Raw genomic sequence first — 24,844 nt, 5'->3', positions numbered from 1 at the left:
TTCATCAGGTGCTTTTTATGCGTCTATTAAAATGATCACGTGGTTTCTGTCCTTTATCTATATAGCTAGAATGTAGCTATATATTGATTCATTTTCATTATTATACCAACTTTTCATTCCTGGGATAAATCCCAGTTGGCCATAGTGTAAATACTTTTTTAATGTGACTAGATTTGGTCTGCTAATATTTGGTTGAGTTTTTGTGTCTATGTTCATAAAGGATATTGGCCTACAGTTTTCTTATGATGTCTTTGTGTGGTTTAGGTGCCAGGGTAATATTAGCCTCATAGAATGAGTTGGAAAGTGCCCCCTCCTCTTCTGTTTTTTGGAACAGTTTGTGAAGGATTGGTATTAATTCTTGCCTGAAGACATTTAAGCATAGATGTTACATTGAATAGAAGAATCCAGAGCTCAGGCAAGAAGCTGTGGCTGGAGACCAGTTTGGGGGAGAGTGGGCAGCAGACAGATCTAGCTAAGAAGGGAACCTGGTAGAGGAAGCCCACAGCTGGACAGATGAGATCGTGCAGGAGCGTGGGAGGAGAGAGGGCCTAGAACAGAGCAACTGGTCATATACAGAAAGAAGGGTCTACAAAGGAGACCAAGGGGGCACAGCCAGAGCCTTGCGAGGAGGACAAGGCAGCCGACACAGGAAGGAAGCAGCCACACCAGGGCCACTGCAGGGGCACAAAGGGCACGGGATCTTGGCAGCAAGGAGGTCAGTGGCCATGGTGAGGCTCTTTGGTGAGGCAGTATGGGTGCAGCCAACCTACTGTGGGTTGAGGCAGGACGGGGACATGAGGAAGTGGAAGCCCTTGAGCACCTGTTTTCCTGAAGGAGAGGAGATTTCCTCTAACGGGCCTTTTTTGAGAATGAAATTTAATCCAAAACCCCACCTGGGTCCAGCAGCCAGTCCCTCTCAGAACAAGAGGGCTTACTTGGGCTAATCTTCTAATTCCAGGGACACAAACTTCTGTTTCTTCCAGGAAAGTGAAGTCCCCAGGCACTGAAAGAAGTGTAACAGGGCACTCACTTGGAGATTCTGGTTCCGCTGATGATACTCCTTCGGGGGGGAGTGAGCATCCCGTGAGCCTGGGGAGGCACCGTCCCACAGGAAATGCGGGGCTGGCTGGTGCCATAAGGACGGACACCTCCCGTGAGACAGGGGGCCTCCGAAAGCTCCCCTGCAGCTGAGCTGCACTCCTGCAGCTTCCTCTGCGGAGGCCAGAACTGACTTGGAAACCGTTCCCCTGCCACTTCAGGCAGGGATAGGTAGGAGAGCTGGAGGGGACCCACACTTCACACCCCTGCAGCCTGGTTCTCCTCCTTCCTGCCCAAGCTCTCAGCCTCTTTACCCAGATTCACTGTGGAGACAAGAGAGGCCGTGGGAGCACAGGGGAGGCCAGGCAAAGATCCGGGGGCTGGGGTGCTGCAGGCCTCAGGCCAGCCAGGGAGCTAACTCAGGGGTCTTCTTGGTTCGGGGGAAGAATGCAGCTTTGAGGGGAAGATATTTAGGACTGCTCATTCCCCAGGGGTAAGTGGGGGCTCTTACAGTTCACCCTCCTCCAATAAGAGTTCCAGGGGGTGGCACCTTTGACCTTCCCCCCTGCCACCCAGTGGGAAGGGGACAGACCTGGCTGAGCAGGGCTGTGCCCAGCCACACCCAAGGGCCTGTTCACTCCAGTGTCCTAAGCTTGGATGGGGCCTGGTCCAGCTGTGTTCCTCCCCATAACCCTGGCCCATCCCTGGAGAGCTTGGTCTGCTCTCCCTTCTGAGGGGCTCTGGCCCTGGCAGAGAGCAGGGATGCTACCCTCCCATCCCTGGGCCTGGGTCAGCCCTTGCCCCCTCACCCACCCTGTCCTTCGGACCCAGAATGTCCCCCTCTGGCAGGAGAGAGGGGAGATGTGACCGTGTTCCAGGAACACAAAGTACCATTCAGACCCAAGATAAAGAGAATCAGCCCGTTTATTCAGGCATGGAGTTTATCAGGTCTGGCCCACTAAGAGTCTCAGGGTTCCCACTCTATGACTTTGGTGGCGATCTCGGCTGCCTGCCTCACGGCCTTGCTGCTGTCCAACTCGAGGGCGCGGAAGGTGTGCACATAGGCCTGCAGGAACTTGCGGCCCTCAGGGGCCTCGGCCAGCATGGTGAGGGCCTTGACAGCATTCAGGCGTGCCTTGCTCAATGCTGAGGACGTCAGCTGCAGGAGCGGGAGGATGGCTTCTGCGTTCAGGGCTGCATACTTCCCTGTGGGGCACCAACACCGGGCATTCTTCCACCTGCCCTCTGCCCCACCTCTTCTCATGCCCCAGCCTCCAGCCCGCGCAGTCTCGGGAAAGCACCCCTTTACCCGCACCTAGGCCCTTGCACCTTCCTCTGCCTCCAGCCCAGGCCCCAGGAACCCCATCCCTCCAGCCCCATAACTGGCTTCTCCCCATCCACCCTGGCTCTCATTCCACAATCCAGTCCTCACAAGGCAACATGAAAGGTCTTTAAAATCCAACTGCTCATTTATGTAGTCAGTATTTCCTGAGCACCACTCTGCACCAGGCACAAAAACACACATAGTTCTCACCCTCCCAGTGCTTACAGTCCAGTGGGGGATGCAGGCCCCCTTAACCCTTTGCCACCTTCCCACTGCGTGGGCTACCAAAAGGCCGTGGCTTCCCCACCCGTAGGCTTCCTGCCATACTCAGTGCCCTCTTCTCTGTGCTGCCAGGCAGATCCAGGCCTCCTGTGCCCTGCTAACTCGCACTCCCCTCCAGTCAACACCCACCCCTCCCAGAGGAGGCTCTGCTGTGTCCTGTGCCCACTACGTGTTATACTTCTCCCCCGTGTCACACATCACTCTGCCCCTCCCACCAAACCAGAGACACTGGAGGCTGAGCGTCTGGGCCTCCCCCACCCAGTGCACAGCAGGACACATGGCAGGAGCTCTGAGCCCCTTGGAAAGAGTGCCAACTCAGGAAAAAGTGGCCTCACTTCCACAGGTTCAGCCTTGCCTGGGCCCTCCATGAGCCCCCTGGACCTCCAGGTGCTCCTGCTGGGAGGCCAGGCAGCGACACTGCAGCGGGGATGCCCCACAATAAACAGAGGGAACCCCTGGCAGTCAGCACTGACTGCACAATCAACAGAGGCCTGTGACTTGGAAAAGGCCCCCACTCCCCACCCCCGTGTGTCTCAGATTCCACCATTAGGTCATTAGGGTCCAGGGGCAGTGGCTGGGGGCCCCAACTCAGGGAGGCCTTGCAGCTGGCTGGTGGAGAATCAGAGGCCCAGTGCAGGTGACACGCCCAGGGGAGGTCAGCCAGCCATCCGTGGTCTAGGTGGGGAAGCCAGCCCTGGTACCTCCCATTAGCCCAGGACTGGGTGATTTATGGAGCCCCAGGGTAGGAGATGGGGGAGATAATCTAATACTCTTATTTGCCACCACACCCCCCAAAACTGAGAAAAGCAATTTCAATCAAGAAACACCATAGAAGCAAGGGCTCCAGCATCTTCTTGCCCTCAGGATAACCGGATCATGGATGGCAAACTAATCAATCCTGGAAGCACAGCCTGGTCTGGGAAGGAAATCCAAGCCCATGGAATAGCACAGAGGTCTTAATGCTGGGCCCACTGTGCCAGGAAGAAGAGGAAGGGCGGGGCCTTGGACCCCAACCTGGAAGGACTTCAGCAACTGGCGGGAGGAGTATTTTGGTGGGACAGAGGGCAAGCAAGACCTGGACTCCCCGGGTAGCCAGCACGCTGAGGGGCTATACAGGGGACACCCCGCCCACCCAGATGCACAGGCCACAGGCTGCCTCACCTTCCGTCGTCACCAAGGCATTCATGAGGGCCCCAGCAGCGTTGGCCCGCACCTCCTCCACCTCGTCCTTCAGCAGGTGCACCAAGATGGGGATGACGTCATACTGCCGCACCTGTTTCTTGCCCTCCAGAGGGACACTGAGCCAAAAAGGGGACAGCTAGGTGGCTCTGCTTGGGGGGAGGAGGTGGGCAGGCCCCAGGACCACCCCCAGGGGCACCAGAGGAAAGGACCTGTGTTGGCAGCATCCCTGGCAGTACAGGCCTGGCTGGGGCTGGGGCACCAGGGGGCAGGGAGCACTGGTGTGAGGTCCAGGCCTCACCCCCATACTCAGACGACCCGGCGGCACAGCCTGGGGCCACAGAAGGCAAGACCACCCAGGAGTTGGGGGGTGATGGACCGCACCCTAAGGTACCACAGGAAGAAGAAACCGGACATATTCCCCCTGCCCCTGAATGGGGAGAAGCAGGACCCAGCCTGCGACCTCTGCACGAGTCCGAGCCGCCAGGGGTGGGCTAAGCCACACACGCAGCAGCGAGCCGCTGGGGACACACTGGTTTGGAGGCACAAACACGAGGGGTGACCTGGTAGCCCCCTTCTAGTTCTGGCACTGAAGGTAGTTGTGAAAATGGAAGTGGTAGGCTTCCCACAAGTTTTCCGAGCTGAGGACCAATACTGACCCACAAAAGAGAAGGGTTCCCTGGGTCAGGAACGCAGCCCACGGGTCCTGTGGGAGCGTCACAGTGTATGTTCGTCCTGCAGCAAAGGACCCTGGGTCACCTAATTGAATCAACCTTTCCCAAACTTTGCCACCCACAGAACCCTCATGTTGACAGAACTATTAATAATATCTCAAAATACACGTTGTCCTGCATCCTGGGAACCCAGTTTGGAAAGAGTGGGGTTGGCCAGCTGCTGCTCTGCTGTTGTGAGGCTGCTGAGCTTTAAGGTCACTGGTCCTCCACACTCAGGAGCCTGCTCAGAGATGCAGCCCTGGGCTGCACGTGCCGGGGGCCCCCCGTGTTCATTCATTCCCCAGCGAGGACTGAGAGCCCCTCGCCCCCGGGAGCCACGGCACAGCACCACTGGCGTCTTGGGCAGGATCACTCTTTGTGGGACATGGAGCAGCATCGCTGGCCTCTACCACTCGGTGGCAAGAGCACTCCGACCCCCAAGTTGGAAGAGCAAAAACGTCTCTGAACGGAGCCACATGCCTCCCGGGAAGGCCAAGCTCCCTGCGTCTCGAACCTCTGGTCTGGAGCAGTGAGCAGAACAAAGCCTATCTTCAGGAGCTCCCCTTGGGGTGGTGCACAGAATAGTCCAGAATGATGAGGGGCACAGGCAGGGCGGGGGACAGGAGGCTGCCACCGGGTTACAAAGAGAGAACCATCCTCAGGCGGCTCTGAGCTCAGACCTGAGGATGACCGGTCTGGGGTGGGGCCCAGGAGTCTGTGTATTCACAAGCCTCCCAGGGGCCAAGGTCGGGCCGTGCTGGCACAAACGCAGGCCCAGATCTCTAGTGAGAATCCCACACAGAGGGAAAGTCAGGACTCAGGGGGAGTGAGAGGTGCAGGGACATAGGGAGGGGACCACAGCTGAGGTGTGAGTCAGGGGCAGGCGGCAGTCTGTCCTCCGGGAGTGCTGCGGAGGGCCTCTCTGGGCTTGAGGCCCCATCCTAGATCTGACGCTTTGGGCTTCCTCAGGTTCCAGACCCGGATTCAGAGTGTGATCACATGTGACCCCTGGTCACAGATGAGTAGACACCTCTGTTCCCTCACCTCTTCTCCTTGGAGAAGAGTCTAAATGTGCAGATTGCAGACAACCCCTGGCACACGTCCAGCACTGGGACTACCGTTACCCCAGCTGTTCTGCACTCGCCTTCCTCGTGGGGAGGGGGTTGACCGACCACCTCGTTTTGCCTAGGACTGGGGACCTCTCAGGACACAGGAAGGTCAGTGCTGAACTCAGGACACTCAGGCCACAGGAAGGCCATCGTCTGCCCCAGCCCTGATGCCCAGGGCACAAGCAGACAAGGGCAAGCAGGCCCTCGGTGGGTGCGCTAGAGCCCCGGTGCTGCCTCGCTGGGGTCTGGGGACAGCAGGGTTTTCTCCTGGGAGCCTCAGCAGAAGCCCCGGGGCCAGCCACTCCGCCCTCCCTGCGCAGCGCCCCGGGGCCCACAGCAGCCCCACCTCACAGCAGTGAGCACGCGGGTGGCTTTGCTGCGGATGTCATGGTTGGTGCTGAGGAGCTTCTCCTTCAGGAAGGGCACCACGCGGCTGCTCAGTGCCTCGGTGGCGTCCTCCGTCAGGCAGGCCGCCAGCGTGTCCAGGAGGAGTTCCTGGATCTCTTCCTCCTCCCCCTGCAGCTTCCACACCAGCGGGGGGATCAGGCCACTGCTGACAATGCCCCGGGCCCCTGCAGGACAGGAAAGGGCGCTCAGAGTGGGCTGGCCACCCGCAGCCAGTGCCAGGAGGCACGCAGGACGAGGAGAGGCCTGCTGAACCTCCAGGGGCTTGACAAGATGACTTGCACTGCCAGGCAGGAGGCCATGGGTGACAAGCTGGGGTGGGAACTGCAAGGCCCCAGAGGACCCTGAAGGGTGCCAGCCTGTGGTCGCCTGTGACTTGGGGGGCATTCGGCCTGCAACAGGTGCCCAGCAGCCTGAGAAGCCCCAACCACCCCTTGGAGAGCTCAGCAATTGCAGGGCCCAGGGCACGTGAGGCACCTCCCTCCCTTTCCCACTTTGCACCAGGGAAAGCAGGGGAGTGGGAACCAGTCAAGCCCCTCTTCTCCACCTCCAGCATCTCGAAGGTGCTGGAGCCACCAGGCCAGTCTGGGGGCACTTGGAGATGGAAGAAGAGCTTGGAAGAGCGGCTAAGGTGGGGGATTTAGTGACCAGGCCAGCGTCCGACAAACTGGAAAGAGCCGTGCCCGCATTCCCGCAACTGCCGGAAATCCATGGACTGGCCAAGGTCCTAAAGGAGCCTGTCGCCCCGCAGGAAGGGGGCTCCGCAGAGCACAGCTTGGCCAAGCCTCCCTGGTGAACGAACAGGCTCCACCTCACTCCTCCTGGCTCCCCCTCCTTCCTGGGGAAAGTCTGAGCATGGCCGCCCAGAGGAGACCCCAGGACCAGCCCAGAGGGCACTCCCAAGGGACCCAGCTTGCAGGCGGCGGGAACTGCCGGCAGAGTGGCGCTTACGGAGAAGGGGAGGCAGCCCTTCCTCGAGGCATGCGGGCAGCCCTCACCACTGTCGGCAGCCCACCCTCTCCCCACAGCCCCCCCCAGCTGCTCATAGGGCCCACCACCCACCGAGAAGCCATCCAAGGCCCCCATGTAGGCGGCCACCGCAAGCACCTCTTTCTTCCGCCCTTCCCAGCTAAACCCTCTAATTTACTCTAGAGAGACAAATAAACAGGTTAATTAGCCTAAAGGTCTCGGAGTGCCAATTAGCACCGGGAATTTCCTCTTTGAAGACATTGCCGAGCCTTCCTCCCTCACTCCCCGAGGACATCAAGTGGCAGGGGCCCTGGGGTGAAGGGGTTGGTGAGGCACAGCCACCTGTCAGGTGGTTCCCAGTGCCCTGGCCAGCGTCTCACTGGGGCATCATGGTAGAACAGCTAGCTCTACCCCATTTGTCCTCAGGGCACTCACGACAGCTTCCTGGTGCTTCAAGAGGACTGAGCTTTCTAAGATTTAATACACACAGATTTTTTTTAAAAGCCTAGGTTGAACTTCTAAATGCATCCAGCTGTGTGACCTTAGACAAGATATTTGACCTCTCTGAGTCTGGTTTCATTATTAAAACAAGCCTATCTGGCAGGGGGTTGTGCCATGTCAGTGAAGTAGTGGTGGGAATGTGCTGTGTAAGGGCTGTCACTGTGTGCCCAGACCATCTGGACCCAGATCAGCAAGTCTCCCAAACTCCACCAACACAGTTCCAGCTGCACAGGCGTGGGAGCCAGGGTGGCATAGAAAGAAAAAGGCTGCACAGCCCCTGCCCTCTGAGAACACAGGCTTCTCCCTCAGCGCTGCCCTCGGCCTGGGCCCCTGCTAGACCGTCACACACCTGGGCACACCTGGGCATATGCAGTGGCTCTGGCTCCTCTCACACACCGGCCAACAAGCTCCCCACCTACCCCAGCGTGGGTCTGGCTCAGCCGTGACCGGGATGGCCCCTCCCCGGCTCACAATGGGAAGGTGACTTTCCAAGGATTTTGCTGTCTGGAGGGAGGAGAAGCTGCCTGGGTAGAGGGCACTTAAGCAAAGTCCTGCGGATGAGGAACTGGAGCATGGTCAAATCGGGGCTTGATGTGGCCTTACCTGCAGCTGCCTCTGAGCTTCCCAGGGAATCCCCAGGGAAAGGAGTGGCTGCTGGAGCAGCAGGACAGCACAGGCGGGGAGGGAACTGAAGTCAGAAAGTCAAAGTGCTGGAGGTGATCACCTCCAACTGCTCTCCCTCTTGGTAGGAAACTGGGGACCAGAGAGGCAACTCAAGTGCCCAAAGTCACACACAAGACCAGGGCAAAACCAGGCCCTCGGCTCCTCAGGTTTTGTTTCTCAGGGTGTCTTGGGCCTCTGCTCCTAGAAATGCTGAGCACCAGCACCCGGACTCATTTTGAGACAGAGGAAGAAGATTAAAAATAAAACGCGTGCCGGGTGTGCCTCTCTGCTCGTTCACTTGGCTTTCAGCTAAAAGGAGAGTTGCAGGCCGGACTATTTATAACTAACCTAGATCTACAATGGATGTTCAAGGGGCGGGAGTGGGGTGGGGAGTGCACAGACCCCAAGGAAACAAACTGGAGAAACCTACGCCAGCACCCCGCTACACCTTGAAAATCAGCTGGCAGGACAGGCGGGGAAGGGCCAGCCAGGAGGGACCCATTGCCAGTGGTTCAGAGACTAGGGAAATGCCACCACTCCCCCCTGCAGGGAAGCAGGGGGACCTGCCGGGGAGCCCACCGGGCCTGGCCAGGACAGCACAAGCTGACACGTGTGTAGGTGAGGAATTCCAGGGCCTAGAGGCTCTGGAAGATGCAGGAAGAGAGGCCTGGAGGAGCAGGACCTCATGTGGCAGAGGGGCAAAGGTGTGAGGCACAGATGTGTTTGGGGAGGGCCCAGTCCAGGGTTGCTGGTGCACCAGGCTGGGCTCAGTGGTTGAGGAGCCCGGAAACTCCACTGCAATTGAGAGGCCATGATGCTCGTGACACCGGACCCCCTGTGGTCGAGACTGACACCACCTGAAGGGGCTGCTCCTTCACCAGCTGTCCCTGCTGGGTTGGTGAGGTGCCAGGTGGGCTCAGTTCAGGGCCTCTTTTCTCTTTCTATCACAGAGCCCCAGCCATCATCTCCCGGTCCTGATCTGGCAAGTGAGGACCCCAGAAGGTGCACTGGCCCCAGCCCTGGGGACTATGTACCTGTGCCTGGCGCCCTGGGCCAACCGCACCTCACTGGGACCCAGCTATCCAGCTTAAACCTCGTGTGGTCCCCACACCCCGAACTCCCGGAACACGGATCCCACCTGTGTCTGCCTCTGCTCGTGGGGATGCTTCTCTGTCCTGACTATGCTTCCTTCTCCAGATATTCCCGTGGCTCCAGGACCCTCCACTTGCTGGTTTCCCAGCCACCTCACCAGCCGCTCCTCCAACTGCGAGGCAAGCGCCACTCCTCCCTCCAGCCCACCTCTGCAGCTGCAGGCACCCCACACCGTTCCCGGACACATGCAGCAGACCGCTGATCCCATGGCCCTGGGCTCAACTCAGCCTCACACTGACCTCTGTGCCCACCCGCTGACGTTTTTGTTGTTCGATTCTGCATGTTTGGATGACACACATTGCTGGGCCATGCCTGCTGTGAATAAATACGAAAAAAACTTGCCATCCTCCTCAAATTTAAAAAGCGAACCTTAGGGTGCTCCACTGGTCCTTAGGCCAGCATCCTCCCTCCTCCGTGGGGGCCACAGGTCCAGTGTGACTGCCCAGCCTCCAGCCTTGTGGGGTCCTCCAGCCCTCCTGCTCCTTCACACCCAATGCCTTCCCCACTTTGCAACGTGCTTCTCTTCTGCCCCAAGTCACAGGCCACCCCCGTCCTGCTGCCCCGCTGCCCAGTCTTCCCCCTGCCGCATGCCTCCAGAGCCCTGGTGGGTCTCCTCCTTGGACAGCTGTCATGGCAGATTGTTGCCCTGCAGACAGAAGGGTCTAGCAAACAGGGGCAGGTCTGTCTTAATCCCAGAACTGTGCCCAGTGCAGAGGAGACTGTCATAAAATGCTCTATGAAGGATTAAACTCATTGGTTGATACCAGGTGAACTCTCTCCTGTAGAAGTGGCCAGCAGGGTCAGGGGAGGGAGGCAGCTGCCAGCCCCGCTGGGCCCTGCCATGGGCTGGCCTCTGATCTCATGCCTAGACTTCAAGGTATCTAAGTTTGCCCTCACAAACAGCTCAGGTATGGCTCTGATCTCCTAGCAGAAACTGTCCTTGCCCAACTCTAAACATGCACCAACATGCATTTCTCCTAAGAATTACCCTCTAGGGACAGTATTACTCTCCCCTTTTGACAGAAGAGGAAACTGAGGCTTAGCCATGTGAAATAAGTCACCCAAGAGTGCACAGGTGACAGCAATACAACTGGGCCTGCATGTCACCCACAGCCCCTCTCACCTCTGACCCACCCCAGGGTCAGGCCTGTGCCTGTTGTCTTCCTGGGATCATAGCCATTGGCTTCCGAGTGGTTCTCCAGACAGAGTCCCAGCCTTGCCGTATAGAAGACATGCATCCAGAGGAGCCCCTCATTTGTTAGCCACTTTCCTTTGGTCCTTCTCCAGGAAGCACTGTGCCATGTCTAGGCCTAAGTTTACCTCCAATACCTGCCCTGTTCCTGTTTAAGCAGCACCTTCCCCGTGGGCCACTGGGGGTATGTAGCCCAATGGTCTCCATTTCACAGCAAAGTAAACATTCCCAGAGAGGTTATGGGATGACACTGGGATACCACAGCCTCTGGCTGGCAGAGCTAGACCCCTGCCCTGCCTTCGGACCGCAGACCGGGGCCACCACCCCATCTACCTCTGCCAGTGGTTAGTTCCAGGGCTTTAGCACCCAAGCGGAGTGATCACTGTAACAAGACCACAAGTGTGTAAAGTGATAAGCAAGGTATTAGCTGGCAGCCTCTGCATCTATGTGGGATGCCCTAGGACGCACAAAGCCTCAGTTATGGCAATGGAAAGATGGTATGGCATTAATGTCTTGGCCTTCTGGCCTGGGTCTTTTAAGCACAGGAGTGAGGGGCTCTTAGCTCTGAGGCCCACAGATGGACTTCCCCCTGAAACCGAAAGCAATACTTGGCAGTTTCAGGGCTCCCCTGAAACTGAAATGTACCATCAGGTACATTTTGCTGAGACTTGGATGCCTTCTATGAGCCTCCCAGAAGCGCCAATGGAGAACTGGCCTTCATGGAGCTGATTCCCTCCTGCCTCTCTTACCATGGGCCCAGTTCCTGGGTCCTTCTCCGTCCCCTTCGTTCCAGGCAACCTTCTGTGGCCAGAATTACCAGGGACCTTGAAGAGCCCTACACCCTAGGAGGTGCAAACAGCAAAGATGACTAGTGTCCCCTCCCATTGCTGCACAAACCTCACTGGTGTAAACCTTTCGGGCTTACATAGCCCTTCACACATTCTAGCGACATTTCGGAAAGGCAGGTGCCACTAGTCCCACTTTGCAAAACAGGCTCAGGTCAGTCGGTTGTCCAAGGTCGTGGAACTCAGAGAAAGTCACACTGGGTTCGAATTAGGGCCGGGAAAGGGGCAGAGGCCGGAGCCATCCACCGCGCTCAAGCTGGATCTCCTGGCCTGCAAGAGGCGGTCGGGCTGGGTCTGCCCACTGGCCTCGCAGCAGCCAGATGCCGGCAACCCCAGCTCCCGCAGCGCGTCCGGGACTGAGCTGCGAGCGGAGCCGCGGCCCTGCCCCTGCCCGTCGCCATTGGGCCGCAGACATGTCCGTCAACCCTCCTGTCCAATGTGCAGCGAGCCGGCGCTCGCGGCGGGGCGGTGGCGCCCGGCGCGTGGTCACCCGCGGGTGCGCGGCACCCCCGCCCGCGGTTGGCCGGGCAACACACTGCGCTCGCGGCTCCGCCCCCTGCCGGCGGCGGCGCGGCGCGGCGCGGGGCGGGCGGACCCGCTGGCGGGCGGCGGGCGGCGCGGGAGAGCGGGCGGAGGGAGCCAGGCCGGCCGGAGCGTGTGCGCCGCCCGCGGTCCGGTCACGTCCCCGCGCGGTCGCCTCCGCCCGCTTGGTGCGAAACGAGGGCGCCGCGGCCGGCGCTCGCCGTCCCGCCCCGCCCAGAGCAGCTCGGCCGATGCACGGAGCCGCGGTCGGGAGGTGAGTGAGCGGACCCGCGGTCGGAGCTAGCGTCTGAGCCTCGGAGGACCGGGGGCGCGGTCGGGGCGTCCACCCCACCCCCACCCGGGGCCCCGCCCGCGCCTTTGTGCTGGGGATCCGCCCGGGCGTGGGGCGCCGGGGCGCGTCGACAAGGATGCCTGACCGTGGGGGGGGGACGGCGAGGGCGGGGATGCGGACGAGGTGGGCAAGGGGCGGCCTTGGGCCCGCAGGCAGAGGAGCCGGCGGAGGGGGCGACTGCGGGCCGGGGATGCCGCCCCGGGGCCCCAGAGCAGCCGCTGGTGCAGGGCCGTATCGGGAGACCCGCGGGACCGGCGCTGAGTGGGGTCTCCCTCCGGGGGGAGTGGGGAGGAGGCGACCCCGAGCGGCGGGAGCTCAGACGCGTGGCCTTGGCTGAAACCGAGGAGAGGGCCCCGGAGGCCTGGGCCGGCGCCCGGACCGCTCCGCAGGTCTCGGGCATCGCCCCTGCAGCGAGCAGGTTCACTGGAGGCATTTAGAGCAAGGGATGAGTATCGACCCGCTGCGACCGTGATATGTGCCCTGCTCAATGGCTTTCTTCCCTTAAAAGGAGGCGGGGGTTTGGGGGGAGGAACGTGAGGCCCTCCGGCTGGGGCTCCTTATCCTGCAGGAGATCCGAGGGGCTCTGCCTCAGGGCGGTGCTGAGTCTCTGAGTGATGATGGCAGGCATCCGCCTAGGCCCAGAATTGGGGTTCTCTGTTACAGGAGAGCAGAAGATGGGAAGACAGTGCGAAGACCAGGGTTCCCCCGAGTCCCGGTCTCCAGATGGAGGGACCTGCCTCGTAGGCAAGATTTGCCCAGCTTGGGGAGGCAGCTGGGCGCTCACTGACTCCTTTCTGCCCAAGTGATTTCCCTGCCCCCGGGAGCAAGTCCTGCTGCCTCCAGCTCTGTCTGAAGGAAGCTCCTTGGCCGAATGCAATTAAACAAATATTTACTGAGAGAATGCTCCCCCAGAGCCTGGTGCTGGGGTGGGAGAGGACTGGGACTCCCCCCTAGGGACTGACTCACCACCCCACGGGGGAGAAACGTCTCTGCTCAGATAACAGCCCTGAGGGTTCAGGGGCCTCAGGAGGGATCTCAGAGGTGACCTGGGCTGGGGTCAGAAGGCCTGTGAGCAAAGTGACATTTGAACTGGAGCTTGAAGGACACAGGTGCAGTTGGGGTGGGCATTGAAGACCAGGCAGAGAACAGACCAAGACACAGAGAGGGCACTCGGGCAGTTGGGTCTGGCAAGGGCGCGGTGTGCTTGGGAAAGCATAGGCGGTACGGCAGGAAGGGTGGGTGGGTGCCGAGGAAGCTGGGGCAGTGGCATGACCCATTGCCTGTCTGCTCTGGCATCTCCTCATCCAAGAGGGAGCAGCTCTGTGGCCCGGAGCTGAGCGGGCCTGAGGAAGAGCTTGGGAGACCTCGGAGGGCTGCCTGCAGCCGAGGACTGTCCTTCCAGGCACTTTGTGCCTTGGGCAGGGTCAAGGTACTGGGTGACCAACCACCTGGCCCCCTTCCTGGCAGATGGAGGACCCCTTCCTAGCTAGGAAAGAAGCCAATGCTTAATTGGTAGCTCTGTCCCTTTGAAGCCTGGGTGTTTGTGAGCAGTCACCGTGGAGGCCTGAGTGTCTCCATGTGGGGGCTGATGGCACAGGAGCCTGGCCAGGCCCTGGGTGAAATGGTGTGTCTTCAGCCTTCCTCATGCTCCAGGGATGATGAGACACTGGCATTTGGTTTAAAACTCTGTGTGCTCTTGTAGCAGATATTGATTTTCTGGGACAAGAGGTAAATAAGACATGTCCCTACCCCTCGGAATGCCAGTGTCACGTCCTGCCCGGGTCTGCGAGCTCCTGGGGATGTTTTTGCTCTCCTGAAGGGGCTGCTGTTACTCATCTGTGTAGGGCGCCCCCTCCCTGCCCCACCCCCAAACGCACACCCACTTTCAGCTTTTGGCTGCGGCCCAGGTTGCTGCAGCGGGCAGGGCTGCCTGCCTGCCCTCATGGGGGTGCGGTCTGTGCCCAGTTGGTGGAGCTGCTTCACTTGATGCCTGTCACCCGGCCGCATTCTGGAGGCCTGCCGTGGGACTCTAGATTTGGGCCACTGAATGATTTCCTCCCTCTGTCACCAGCTTCTCAGCTCTTCTGTTTCCCAGAGTCCCAGGAGGAAAGTGCCTTGGTCCAGACCTCAGGAGCTTCCAGGGCAATTCCAGGAACTTCTGGGTGACCAGGTGAACTTGGCTGCCTAAGGCCCATGAAAAGAGGCCAGTGAGATGGAAGGCCAAGTGGCGGGGAAGGCTGGCCTCAGCGGCCTCCGCCTAGCCTCATGGTTGTCCCAGGTGTACTGCAGTGACAGTGTGGACCGCGCCTTCCTCCCCTCGACCTTCCTTCCTCACCACCGGGCCACCCTGTACTGTCCCAAGCTAGCTCTCAGAACACCTAAAATGCTGTGCGGCTACCGGGTGTTCATGCTGCTGCAGACCACAGCTGGGCCGCAGGAACTCTGGGGGAGGCACATCAGCACCACTCTCTGAAGCCCCCAGGAAGGACAGCTGGGGAGGCCACGCCCCCAGGGGCAGGCCTGGGGTGCTGAGGTCGGCAGGAAGAAGGCCGAAGGGAAACAGAGGCACCGGGGTGGCACTGAGGACCAGCCCAAAGCCTAGCAGCTTATGCAGCTCTGTAGAGACATCCAGAAACCTGGATTGGGCCCTGACTGTGGCCCCACCACCCCCTGGCCCACCCCATCCTCCCAGAGCCTCCTTGTGCTCATCTGTACACAGAGCCAACAGTGCCCCGCCCAGAGCCCACACGGACCCCCACGGGCCCTCCTCAGCACCCAGGCCCCCTCCACATGTCCACACTGGCAGGGGAGGTGTTTCATGGCAGTGAAGGGACCATCTGGTGGCTCCTGGAGCACATGGGAAGAGACAGGCCTCCGTTCGGAGCATGAGGACACAACCTCACACAGGGCACTCATTCATTTCTTCCTTGGACTAATGCTTGCCAGTGGCCTCCAAGCACTAGGCACTCTGCCAGCCACAGGGGTATGGCAGGGAGCAGGACAGACAGCATCCACCCTCAGGGCACTCACATCACCCCGGAAGAGGCTCACAGCACCTGGTGCAGCTGGAAGCCAGGGAGGGTGGGTGCCATGAAGAGAACTAAAGCAGAAGGGGCAGGGGGTCTGTGTGGAGGGGCCGTTGGCATCATGCCATGGAGAAGTGATGGGCGGGTTCTGACTGACTGGGAAGAGCACCAGAGGAGGGGATGGCAGGTGCAGAGGCACTGAGGCTGACCCAGGGCGGCTCCTGGAGGCCCTACCAGAAGGCTGGGCAGCTGGAGCCCCGGAGAGGTGAGGAGGTCTCAGAGCAGGTCCCGTGGGGCTCCGCGGGCTCCAGGGAGTCAGGCAGCTCTGAGCGGGTTTGTGGCAAAGGAGAGACTTGGGCTATGTGCACTGTTAAAAGACCTGCCTGGCTGGCTGGCATGGGGCACGACCAGAGGCTGTTAGGGCCCCTTACAGCTTCAGGGTGAGCAGGCTGCTGACGCGGTGGGTGAGAGCAGCAGATAATGAGAAGTGGTCAGATGGTGGGTTTATTTCAAGGAGGACCTGCTGATGGGAACAGGCAAGGACAGCCCTGGAAGGATGGAGTCGGCGTTAGCTGAGAAGGAAGACACCTCATTTGGGAAAAGTGACTTGGGTTAGACGCTCGTGGATGTAAGCACATGTGATGTCAGAGAGAGAGCAAGGCTGAAGGTAGAACCCTGGAGTCCTCGGCAGCCTGTATGTGGGGCCACTCAGGGATCAAGGGTAGGCGGGTTCAGAGTGACCAGGCCAGGCCGCAGGGCCTTCACCTCTCAGAGCGTGAGCTGGGGGGGAGCACCCAGAGAAGAGATGCAGGAGGATGGAGGTGAGGGCAAGGGGCTTCCAGGAGGGCGGCTCCTGCAGCAGACACTAGTGGGCATGGGGCTTGGGGGCTAGGCAGCAGGGGCAGGACCAGCTGCATGATTTGTGTGGCCCTTGTTAAAAATTATTAAGCATTTCAAGATGACGAAAGCAGAGCATTAGCCAGGCCTGGGCCCTGCCGGCCTGCCCCTGTGCTTGCCCGTGAAGCCTGGTTGTGCTGGCAGTGGGCACGGTGCTACATGCCTGCCGCCCACTCTCCTCATCTGCCTCCCTTTGGCAGTTGAGCAGGTGGGCTCTGCTTGGCACTTAGGGCCTCTGGGGTCAGTCAGAGCTAGCCTGCAAGCCTCACCCTGGCCTCCTGTGAGTGCGGCTTCTGCCCCTTCTGTCCACTGGCCACAAGCAGCCTCAGGCAGGAGGCACAGCTGGATGGTTGAGGGCTGGGCTCTCCTGTTGGCAGGACCTGAGCGAACGTGGCAGGCAGCTTCACACAACAATGGCTTCCTTAAGTTCATCTCTTTTCCAAAGGAACCTGCTACATCACAGAGTTTTGAGTTATTTGCTTCTAAATTAAGGTATAACTCTTTTTGAGACGTCCCTGGAGAATCCATCAAAAAGTGCTAAGAAGCAAGACTGTTAAAAATCACAGTGCAGGGAGGGGCCTTACAAACAGTGGCAGCCTGGCGTTTCTTCCAGCAGCCTCTAACCAGAAACACACGCCGAGCCCTGTCCGCGAGGGCTTGTCCCGCCGCTCTCCCGGCCAAGTGGGCAGTGGTCAGAGCACACCTTTCAGAAAGAGACCCCGCCCCTTTGGGTGCCCTCTGCTGACTCCGATGGAGAGCTGTCTGGATGGGGCTCCCTGCGTGGGGTGGCCTGAGCCCTGACCCCCTCAGGAAGGCCCTGTGCCCCTGGGAGTCATGGAGGTCAAGGTCGTGGTGTTGGGGTGGAGGAGAAGGTCTCCACATGCACATGTCTCCCAGAGCGCAGACACGGCGTTGGTAAGGAGGGTGGCAGCATCTGCCCTGGATCACAGCAGGCAAGGGCCTTCCTAGACAGCTCACTTAGTTATCCTACTACCGGTTCGCCAGGAAGGGGCCAGTTTTTGCTCAGTTTTATCCTCAAAATTAAGAGCACTGAGACCCAGAGAGATGGGGTGGCTCTCCTGAGTGGGTGAGGGAGTAGGCCCCAGGGAGGGTGCCAAGGAACCCTGCAGGCTTGCTGTTGGCAGCCCAGGGCAGGCCGCCTCCACTGCCCAGGTGGTCACCGGGAGGGCTGACGGAGGGCTGGCTGGGCTTGCTGTGCCAATGGCTGGCATGGCAGCTCTTCGGCGCATGCCTGGCTCTGACAGGGCTGGTGGCTTGCGTCCTTTTCACTGGACAGACCAGCCTGCACCTCGCACCTGCTTGCTTCTCACCAGTGGCTCTCAGGCGGGGTCCACACACACCATGCGTGTCCAGGCCTCCAGCCCTTCTGGGCCCTCCGTCTAGAACAGCACCGGTGTCTCCATACACGCATATCCTGTACCCCTTCCTGCCTTCCGTTTTCTCCCCTTGGCACTCACCACACTGTAACCCACCCACTACCTGCTCTATATACTTGCGTTTGTTTACAGTCTCCTGGATCTGAGTACGAGCTATGAGGTCATGACCTTTCTGCTGTCCACCTCTGAGAATCCAGTGCCCAGAGCCCAGCTGGGCCCATGGTAGGGACTCAGAAAATGGCTGTTGCAGGAAGAATAAATATCGGCAGGAAGACAGGCCTACTGTGACCTGTTAGCCACCTTCACCCAGAGGGCTGGGCTTCCTGGTAGCTGCTGTGCTCACACTGAAGAACCGCTGTGCCCGCTCCGCCCTCTGCTCCAGGGCATTGTGCCTTTGGGTCCCAAGAGGTGTGCCTTTGGGCCTTAGGTTTGGCCGACAAAGTGGCCACCCACAGGTGAACACCACTGGCTGGGCACCTGTCAGGCCCAGATGGTTCATTCCCAAGCCAGAGGCAGGCAAGCTGTCCAGCTTCTCACGCAGCCAGCAGAGTCCCAGGCCCTGCCCTCAATGATGCAGTGGGACTCGGGGAGGCCTTGGGGGGATGTGGGGGATCTGTAGCCATGACGTACAGAAGCGTGTCCATGGGAAACCATCCCAAGAGGGCAAGACGACATCCTGGTGGTGGGAAAGGAACGTGGTGCTCATGGTGACCACGGGAGGCCTGAGTGGCCCTTCCAGGCAGCTCCTGTGCCCTGAGGTCAGCTCAGCAGGCCGGCTCGGTACAGGGGAAATGGCCTGGCGCGGGAAGTTGGGAGGCCTGCTTCTGGTTGCGGCTATGCCTGTGACGCTGACTCTGGTGAATGCTCTTCGTTCTCTGGGCCTTGGTGTCCTCATTTTGAATTGGGCTGGGTCAGGGGTACACATAGTTTTCATTTCTGGTACCAGCTCTGGAGTGGCTGCCTAAAAGCACAGCGTTGAGGAGGATTCTGAGGCTGTGTGTGGCTCAGAGGGCATGCAGCTAACGGTCAGTGAGTGATGTCTGCCGTGGGTACAGGAGGGCGGGATTTAGACTTGCTTGCCAGGGACTGGCTGAGCCCCGCTGCCACTCCCTCATGCTGGCCTAGCAGCTTCAGCTCACCCTGCACCTCTCTATATGGCCGGCACCCTCAGCCTAATGGGCAGCTCGGGTCGTTGCTGAATGTCTCATCCCACAGCAGCCTCTGAATGAATGAATGAGGAAGTGAATGGGCCATGTGCTGAGCCCTGCTCTGGCCAGGATCCCTGAGAAGCCAGCCTGGAATTGACAGACCACATGACCACAGAAATGGTGATGCTGGAGTGGGGGCAGAGCAGGAGGAGGGGCAGGCAACCAGGAAGGGTTGTGGTGTGTGAGTTTCAGGCCCTGGTCCTTCCAGGACCCAGTGGTCCTGAATGACCTCAGCTCACCAGGTTTCACCAGAGGTAAAGATGGGAAAACGCTCCAAGCTGCCGAGAGGGGCCTCGAAGACCCTCCTTGACTGAGAGTTGGAGGACTTGACAGCTACAGCTTCACCCTGGCTGCTGCAGGTCCCAGTGACCTGAGCTGAGTGTCCCACTGTGCCAGCATGGCTGTGGGCAGGGCAGGGTGGCATGGAGGTAGCTGGGCCAGGGAAAGAACAGTCTCCACAGGAGGGGCATTTCTCTGAGGTGTCCACCTCTGTGCTGACTGAGGGCCTGGGCCTGGCACCAGACTCCTCCCCTGCCCACCCCTGCTTGGCACATCCTCTGTGACCCCAGCTGCCCCACCTGCCCCCTTTTGCTTCCTGTGGCCCCATGGAGTGACCATCAGGACCTGCCATCAGCCCCTGTTGGCACATGTGGGTACCATGGCCCTGCCCCCAAGCTGGGCTTTCTTCCAGTGTGGTTGTCCCCCCTCACCCTCTCCGTTACCTCTGATATGCTGTGCAAACATATTTCTCGATAAAATGCTGGGAAGAAAAATAATTAGAGTGTTGCCTCCATTATCCAATTTCTGATTAATCAAACTCTCTTTGTCCTCGGCCAAAATCTATTCATTTCCCTTAAACACTGGGCCAGTGCCAGGCATTGATTTCCTCTATGATAGCACCCTGCACGCACGCACATCCCCAGCCCTGCCCCTGCCCAGTGGCAGGGAGGAGGGTGGGCACACTGACAGGGCTGCCTGGTGTCCCTAACACCACCCACCCCTGCCAGGGAGCCCCGTGGCCACGGCGGCGTACCTTCCCTGCACTCCTCAGCTGGCCGGCCCTCGCCACTTCCATCTCCAGCCTCCAAAGAGGCTCTGGGCGGGGCAAGGATGAAGGACCTCGGTGGAGTGGGCGGGGACTGAGGGAGGTGTGGCTGCTGAGGACTGGGGCCCAGGGCTGCGCTGCAAGCCCAGGCACTGGGCAGGCGGAACCGCAGGAGCTGTCCTGGTCGCTGGCACGAGGAGGCTGGGGTGGGAGGGCCAGGGCCCTTGAGGGGCCATGCTTTCAGTAGCAGCCAACGGAAGCCCAGCCCTGACAGGCTTAGCAGATGACAGTGTGTCGTGGGCTGGGGCTCAGAGGCAGGGCAGTGTCAGGGTCAGCCCCAGCCAGGCAGGAGGTGACGCACGCCTACCATGGCCACTGGGGGCCACCCCCCCCTGTGTCGGGTCGGCCCCTCCCTCATTCAGTAGAGTGGGAAGGGCTGGGATGGGTTTATCAGCACCTGCTTCCTGCCAGAATCTTCTTGTCCCGTGGGACACCTCAGTGACAAACAGCCGGCAGCCCCTGCCCGTGGATCTGGCGTTCTGTAAGCCTGATGAGGCGGTCCGCCCGGTAAGGCGAGTTAGGCAGCGCAGTAGGCAGTGACGGCGGTGAGACGCGTGGGCAGTCCTAAGTAGGACGAGGGGTGTCTCCCCAGTAGGAGACCTCTGAGTCCTTGGAGGCGAGGATGGAGTGGCTCCCGGCTGAGGGGACATTCAGTGCGAAGACCCTGAGAGGGGAGACCACAGTGTGGTGTCTGGGGACAGCGTGACGGCCAGCTCTGCAGGCTGAGAGTCAGAGAGCCGGGGACCCTGGGCGGGCTTGGACTCTGAACGGCGAGCTGCGGGAAGGTTTTGAGGACAAGAGCGGCGCTCTGCTTTATACTTTCATAAGGATTCCCCGGCTGCTGTGGGCAGCACTAGTGCCGGTGCCAGGAGAGACCAGGGAGGCTGGTGGTCAGGGTTGCTGTATCAATCCAGATGAGGGGTGGGGGGGGCAGGTAAGTGGTCAGATTCTGGACAGAGGGCTCCCCCAGGCCACCCAGGCCCAGCCCTGAGGTCCCAGGCTCTGTTAGAAAGGTGGAGGGGTGGTGGGCTGGGCATGCGGTGGACACCCCTGTGCCCAGATGCCCTTTCCTGCCGGCGTTCCATCCCCCCTGCTGCAGCATCACCTTGAGCTCACAGACCCAGCTGCACCCCTTCCATGAGAACTGCCCCAGGCCCTTGAGGCGCCCCTTTCTGGAAGGCTGGGGATGCCTTGCCCCTGCCCTCAAGCTGGGACACACTCCAGAGTTCCCCAGGGGATCAGGCTGCAGTGAAAAGGCCACTGAAAGCAGGTCCCTGGCTCCCTCCCCGGCCCCGTGCTCTCCATCCTTCTCTCCTGAACTTGCTCCCTCAATGGTCATGTGCCCAAGAATCCCATCTAGGCTCAGCTTCTTGAGACCCCCACCAAGACAGGGTCAGAGACGGCTGTGCCTTGCTGATGGGCGCGACCCACTGTGGGCAGGAGGACTGGTGCCAGCTGTGAGAATGGCTTGGAGTAGCTGCCAGTGCGGGGACCCAGGCCTCTGGCCTCAGAAGGACCCAAGATGCTGGACAACATGCACATCCCAGTCCCACCTTCAGACCTAGGGTGGCCCAGGCATCTGCAGCTCTCTTCAGCCACGCTGGCCTGGACACTCAGACCCTGCAGCCTGCAGACCTTTGTGAGTTTAGCAGGCTGTGGGGGAGGGCCAGGAAGCAACAAGGAATAACCTTGTAGGTGGGAGACCTTCCAGGTGGGAAACACCAGAAAGCAGCCGCAGGGGGTAGGAGGGGCAGGGAGGGAGAAAGGGGTGGGGAGGCAGCTGGAGGGCCCAGGAGCCGCTGGGGGCAGGGGTGGCCAAAGCACTCTTTGCTGAGCTGAGTTTGGGGCCCCTGCGGCTTAGCCTGAAGCTTGGGGAGGTGCCCAGGGCATTTGGGGGAGGAGAAGGCACAGGCAGAGGGGTCCCAGAGTCCCATCAGTGTCAGGGGCTCGGGAGTGGGTTACGGTCAGTGGAGGCCTGGTGTGGACCACAGTTGACCCTCCAGCGCGGGCCCTGGGTGAGGTCATGTGAGGTGACACACTCGGAAGGGGGTGCAGGGAAGGTTGGAAGCTGTGCACTGATAGTTTTTGGTGTTCATCCATCCACCCGTCCATCTGCTTAGCACATCTTTTCAGAGCACCTGTTCAGAGGGAAGCAGAGCTGGTGGCCGGGGGGTGGGGGGTAAGGCGGGCCTCGAGTAAGGGGCCAGACCAACCCCAGGGCACAGCAGGCGTGGTCAGGACAGGCACCTGCAGACCAGTGCCCAGAGCCAAGGAAGGGCTGGCCCCGGCCATCCCTGCCAGACTCTTCCTGGGCTCAAGTCCAGTCCCACTGTTGAGCCAGTGGCGCACAGCACTCCGCTCAAGGTCACACAGGACCAGGTGGCAAGTCTAGATCTAGTCCCCAGGGCTCCACGGGGCCACTGGTGCTGCAGAGGTCAAAGGACCCTCACAGTGAGGGAGGCCCTCAGCCGGCCTCCAGCAGGGATGTTCTTAGCCCGCTGGGCCAGGCAGGGCACTGTGAGTGTGGGAGGTGGGAGATACAGCTGGGGAGGTGGGGACCTGGGTTCTGGGAAGGTTCTCAGGAAGATAGGGGTGGATTATGGAGGCTGGCTTTCCCCATCCTGGCTCCTGGGAGGGTGGCCTGTCCCTGTTCCCCACCCACTGTGACTGACATCAAGGCAAGCAGGGGTTTTGTCTCCTTGGTAAGATACTGCTTTTCAGTACAAAAATATGGGTTGTATCAAAACCCAAAGCATTTGGTATGGCTGAGCTGGATATTCTGCCACCCGTGTCTTTGGCCAGGCCCCGTGGCATGGACAGCCTCACTTCCTGGGGCACTTCCATGGGAGGAAGGGGGTTGGTTAGGGAGCAGTTTCTGAATTCCAGCCCCTGGGGGCGTCTGCCAGGGCAGCCATCACTGGGCTGCCCCCTGGGGAACTGCGGAGGGATGCCCGGGGTGGCTGTGCCTCTGAGCCGGCCCAGCCGAGCCCTTGGGACAGTGTCCCGCTCAGGTGTCCCCGCCCCACGTACTCCTGCCCTGTCCCCTCCAGTGTCACCTCTCTGGGCTTCGCCCCAGACGTCTAGTCATCTCACCACGCCTTTGCTCCCTGTTCTCCACAGCGCTGCTCCTTATCAGAAGTGGCCTTGCGGACCTGTCTGCTCACAGTCTCCCCAACCAGGATACACGCTCCTTGGTGCGCACTCAGCTTGTCCCCTGCCCAGTACCCCAAGCCCAGAGCAGAGGCTGCACACATGTGTGCTCCAGTCCCAGAGGACACAGTGCTGATCGTATGGAGCCTGTGGTTGGCTGGCTGCCTGTTCCCATCCTGGGTGGAGGGCACGCGCCTGCCGCATCTCATGCTGGTTTATTTAGTGACAGGGAGGTGGTGGGGGACGGCTGATGAGCAGGCAGGTGGGCCTGAGCGGAGGAGGGGAGACCACGGGGCGGAGTGGTGCACTTTCCCAAGACGAGAGGTGGCCCCTGGCCTGAGCAACAAGGGTGCAGTGCCGACAGCAGAGCCTGGGGGCACCCAGCCCCTGTGCGCCCAGTCTGTGTCCACCAGGCCGGGCGGCTTGAGGCCACCACTGTGAGCAGCACCGACCCTCCAGCGGGGAAGATAACCCTTTTTTATTTCTCTTCCAATCCTTTTCCTTCAGGGCGAAAATCCCAGCTTGGTGCCAGTGTGGCTCTCACGCCCCTGTTGTTACCCAGCAGCGAGCGCCCCGCCCTTCCGCAGGCAACGCCAGCCAGCAGCAGCGTCTCCTTTACACTAGCTCCTACTGGGGTTACGCTGTGTGGTGAGTGGCTCCAGCTTTCCACTTAAAGTGGGAAGGTGAAGCCATTCTTAAAGTTTGCCTGCTTAAGTAAAAAACACAAGTAAATTTAAAGAAGAATGCTGAGTAAATTACAGGTGGTGACCAGGTTGTGCTGGGCCACTGCATGGGGTCCACAGGCCTGGTGAATGCTGAGCCCTGCGGGTGCCCAGCTGGGCAGCCCTGAGGAAGCCGCCCCTCCTTGACCTCAGTTTCTGCATCTGTCAGGTCTTGCCCGTCTCCCTAGTGCACTGTGAGGATGATGGGAGATAATGTGTGCACAAGGGCAGGCGGGGGCCCAGCGGGATGGAGGCACAGGCTGTCCCTTCAGGCTTCCTCGTTCCTGGTGGCCCCTGCGCCCCAAGGAGGCATCTCGTAGACGCAGAGAGTGCAGCCAGGCCCTCACCCTGACCCCACCATGCCCAGCCCCCAGCCATCCCCGAGGGCCCGAGAACGTGGGGAAACAGCCCCATGGAGAGTCTGCAGGCCCTGGGCCGTGACCAGGCGATTAGGGCAGCGCACACACAGCAGGCTGGAAACACCGCGGTAGGCCCCGCCAGCCCAGTACAGGGACTGCTGAGCCCTGGAGAGGTGAGACGCCCCGTGCTGGGGCTGAGGCTCGGGCGGGGAAGAGGCGGGAGTCGAAGGGGAAGGAAGTTAGAACCGCAGAAGAAGCAGGCAGGCAAGAACATGGGCTTATCAGAGACTGCAGAGGACCCACTGCCACTGAGAAGTCCCCTGTGGGTCCAGGCTGGGCTCTGGGAAGACCTGATGAAGGGTGCCGACAGGGAACCGGGCCACAACAGTCATGCAGGAAGGAGCGTGCAAAAATGTCAACCAAAAGTAGAAAGCTGGCTTCAGCATGCCAGGCGTGAAAGGGCAGTGGGAAATGTTGCCTTATTAAAGGGAGGAAGACTGATAATCAGTGACTGCCACAGGCAGAGGCTTTTCTGGACCTTCGGTTTCTAAAATAGAGCCCTGGTGGGAGCTGACGCAGGGCAGCTCCAGAGGGTGGGGAGAGGGGCCTGCTCTTTAGAAGATGGAAACAACAGGCATAGATTTAGGCCTGGGAGCCCTTTCTGACCTGCAAGCCATCGGGGTCCTGAGGCCAGCAGCAGGGGCCTGTAGACCCCAGCATGCCCGGGTGGCCCA

The 24,844-nt window shown here is 60.2% G+C and overlaps 2 protein-coding genes across 2 annotated transcripts in view; one reads left to right on the top strand and one right to left on the bottom strand.

Moving 5' to 3' along the window:
• Positions 1 to 1,965: 1,965 nt before the first annotated feature.
• RSPH14 (radial spoke head 14 homolog) overlaps positions 1,966 to 24,844 on the bottom strand; it is a 70,462-nt gene continuing 47,583 nt past the window's right edge. The window contains exons 5-7 of the mRNA XM_057491597.1: positions 5,992 to 6,217; positions 3,806 to 3,942; positions 1,966 to 2,244 (exon numbers count right to left, since the gene is read on the bottom strand). Of these exons, the coding sequence (XP_057347580.1) occupies positions 2,006 to 2,244; positions 3,806 to 3,942; positions 5,992 to 6,217 (602 nt within the window). The 3' untranslated portion in view covers positions 1,966 to 2,005. The remainder of the gene's footprint in view (positions 2,245 to 3,805; positions 3,943 to 5,991; positions 6,218 to 24,844) is intronic.
• Positions 11,979 to 24,844, top strand: part of GNAZ (G protein subunit alpha z) — a 47,252-nt gene continuing 34,386 nt past the window's right edge. Inside the window, exon 1 of the mRNA XM_057491596.1 lies at positions 11,979 to 12,168. The gene's annotated coding sequence lies outside the window, so the exon portion shown is untranslated. The remainder of the gene's footprint in view (positions 12,169 to 24,844) is intronic.

Source organism: Manis pentadactyla, chromosome 14, assembly GCF_030020395.1.
Source record: "Manis pentadactyla isolate mManPen7 chromosome 14, mManPen7.hap1, whole genome shotgun sequence".
Classification (NCBI taxonomy): domain Eukaryota; kingdom Metazoa; phylum Chordata; class Mammalia; order Pholidota; family Manidae; genus Manis; species Manis pentadactyla.
The sequence above is the reverse complement of the archived record's forward strand: the minus strand, read 5'-3'. Positions and strand labels throughout refer to the sequence as shown.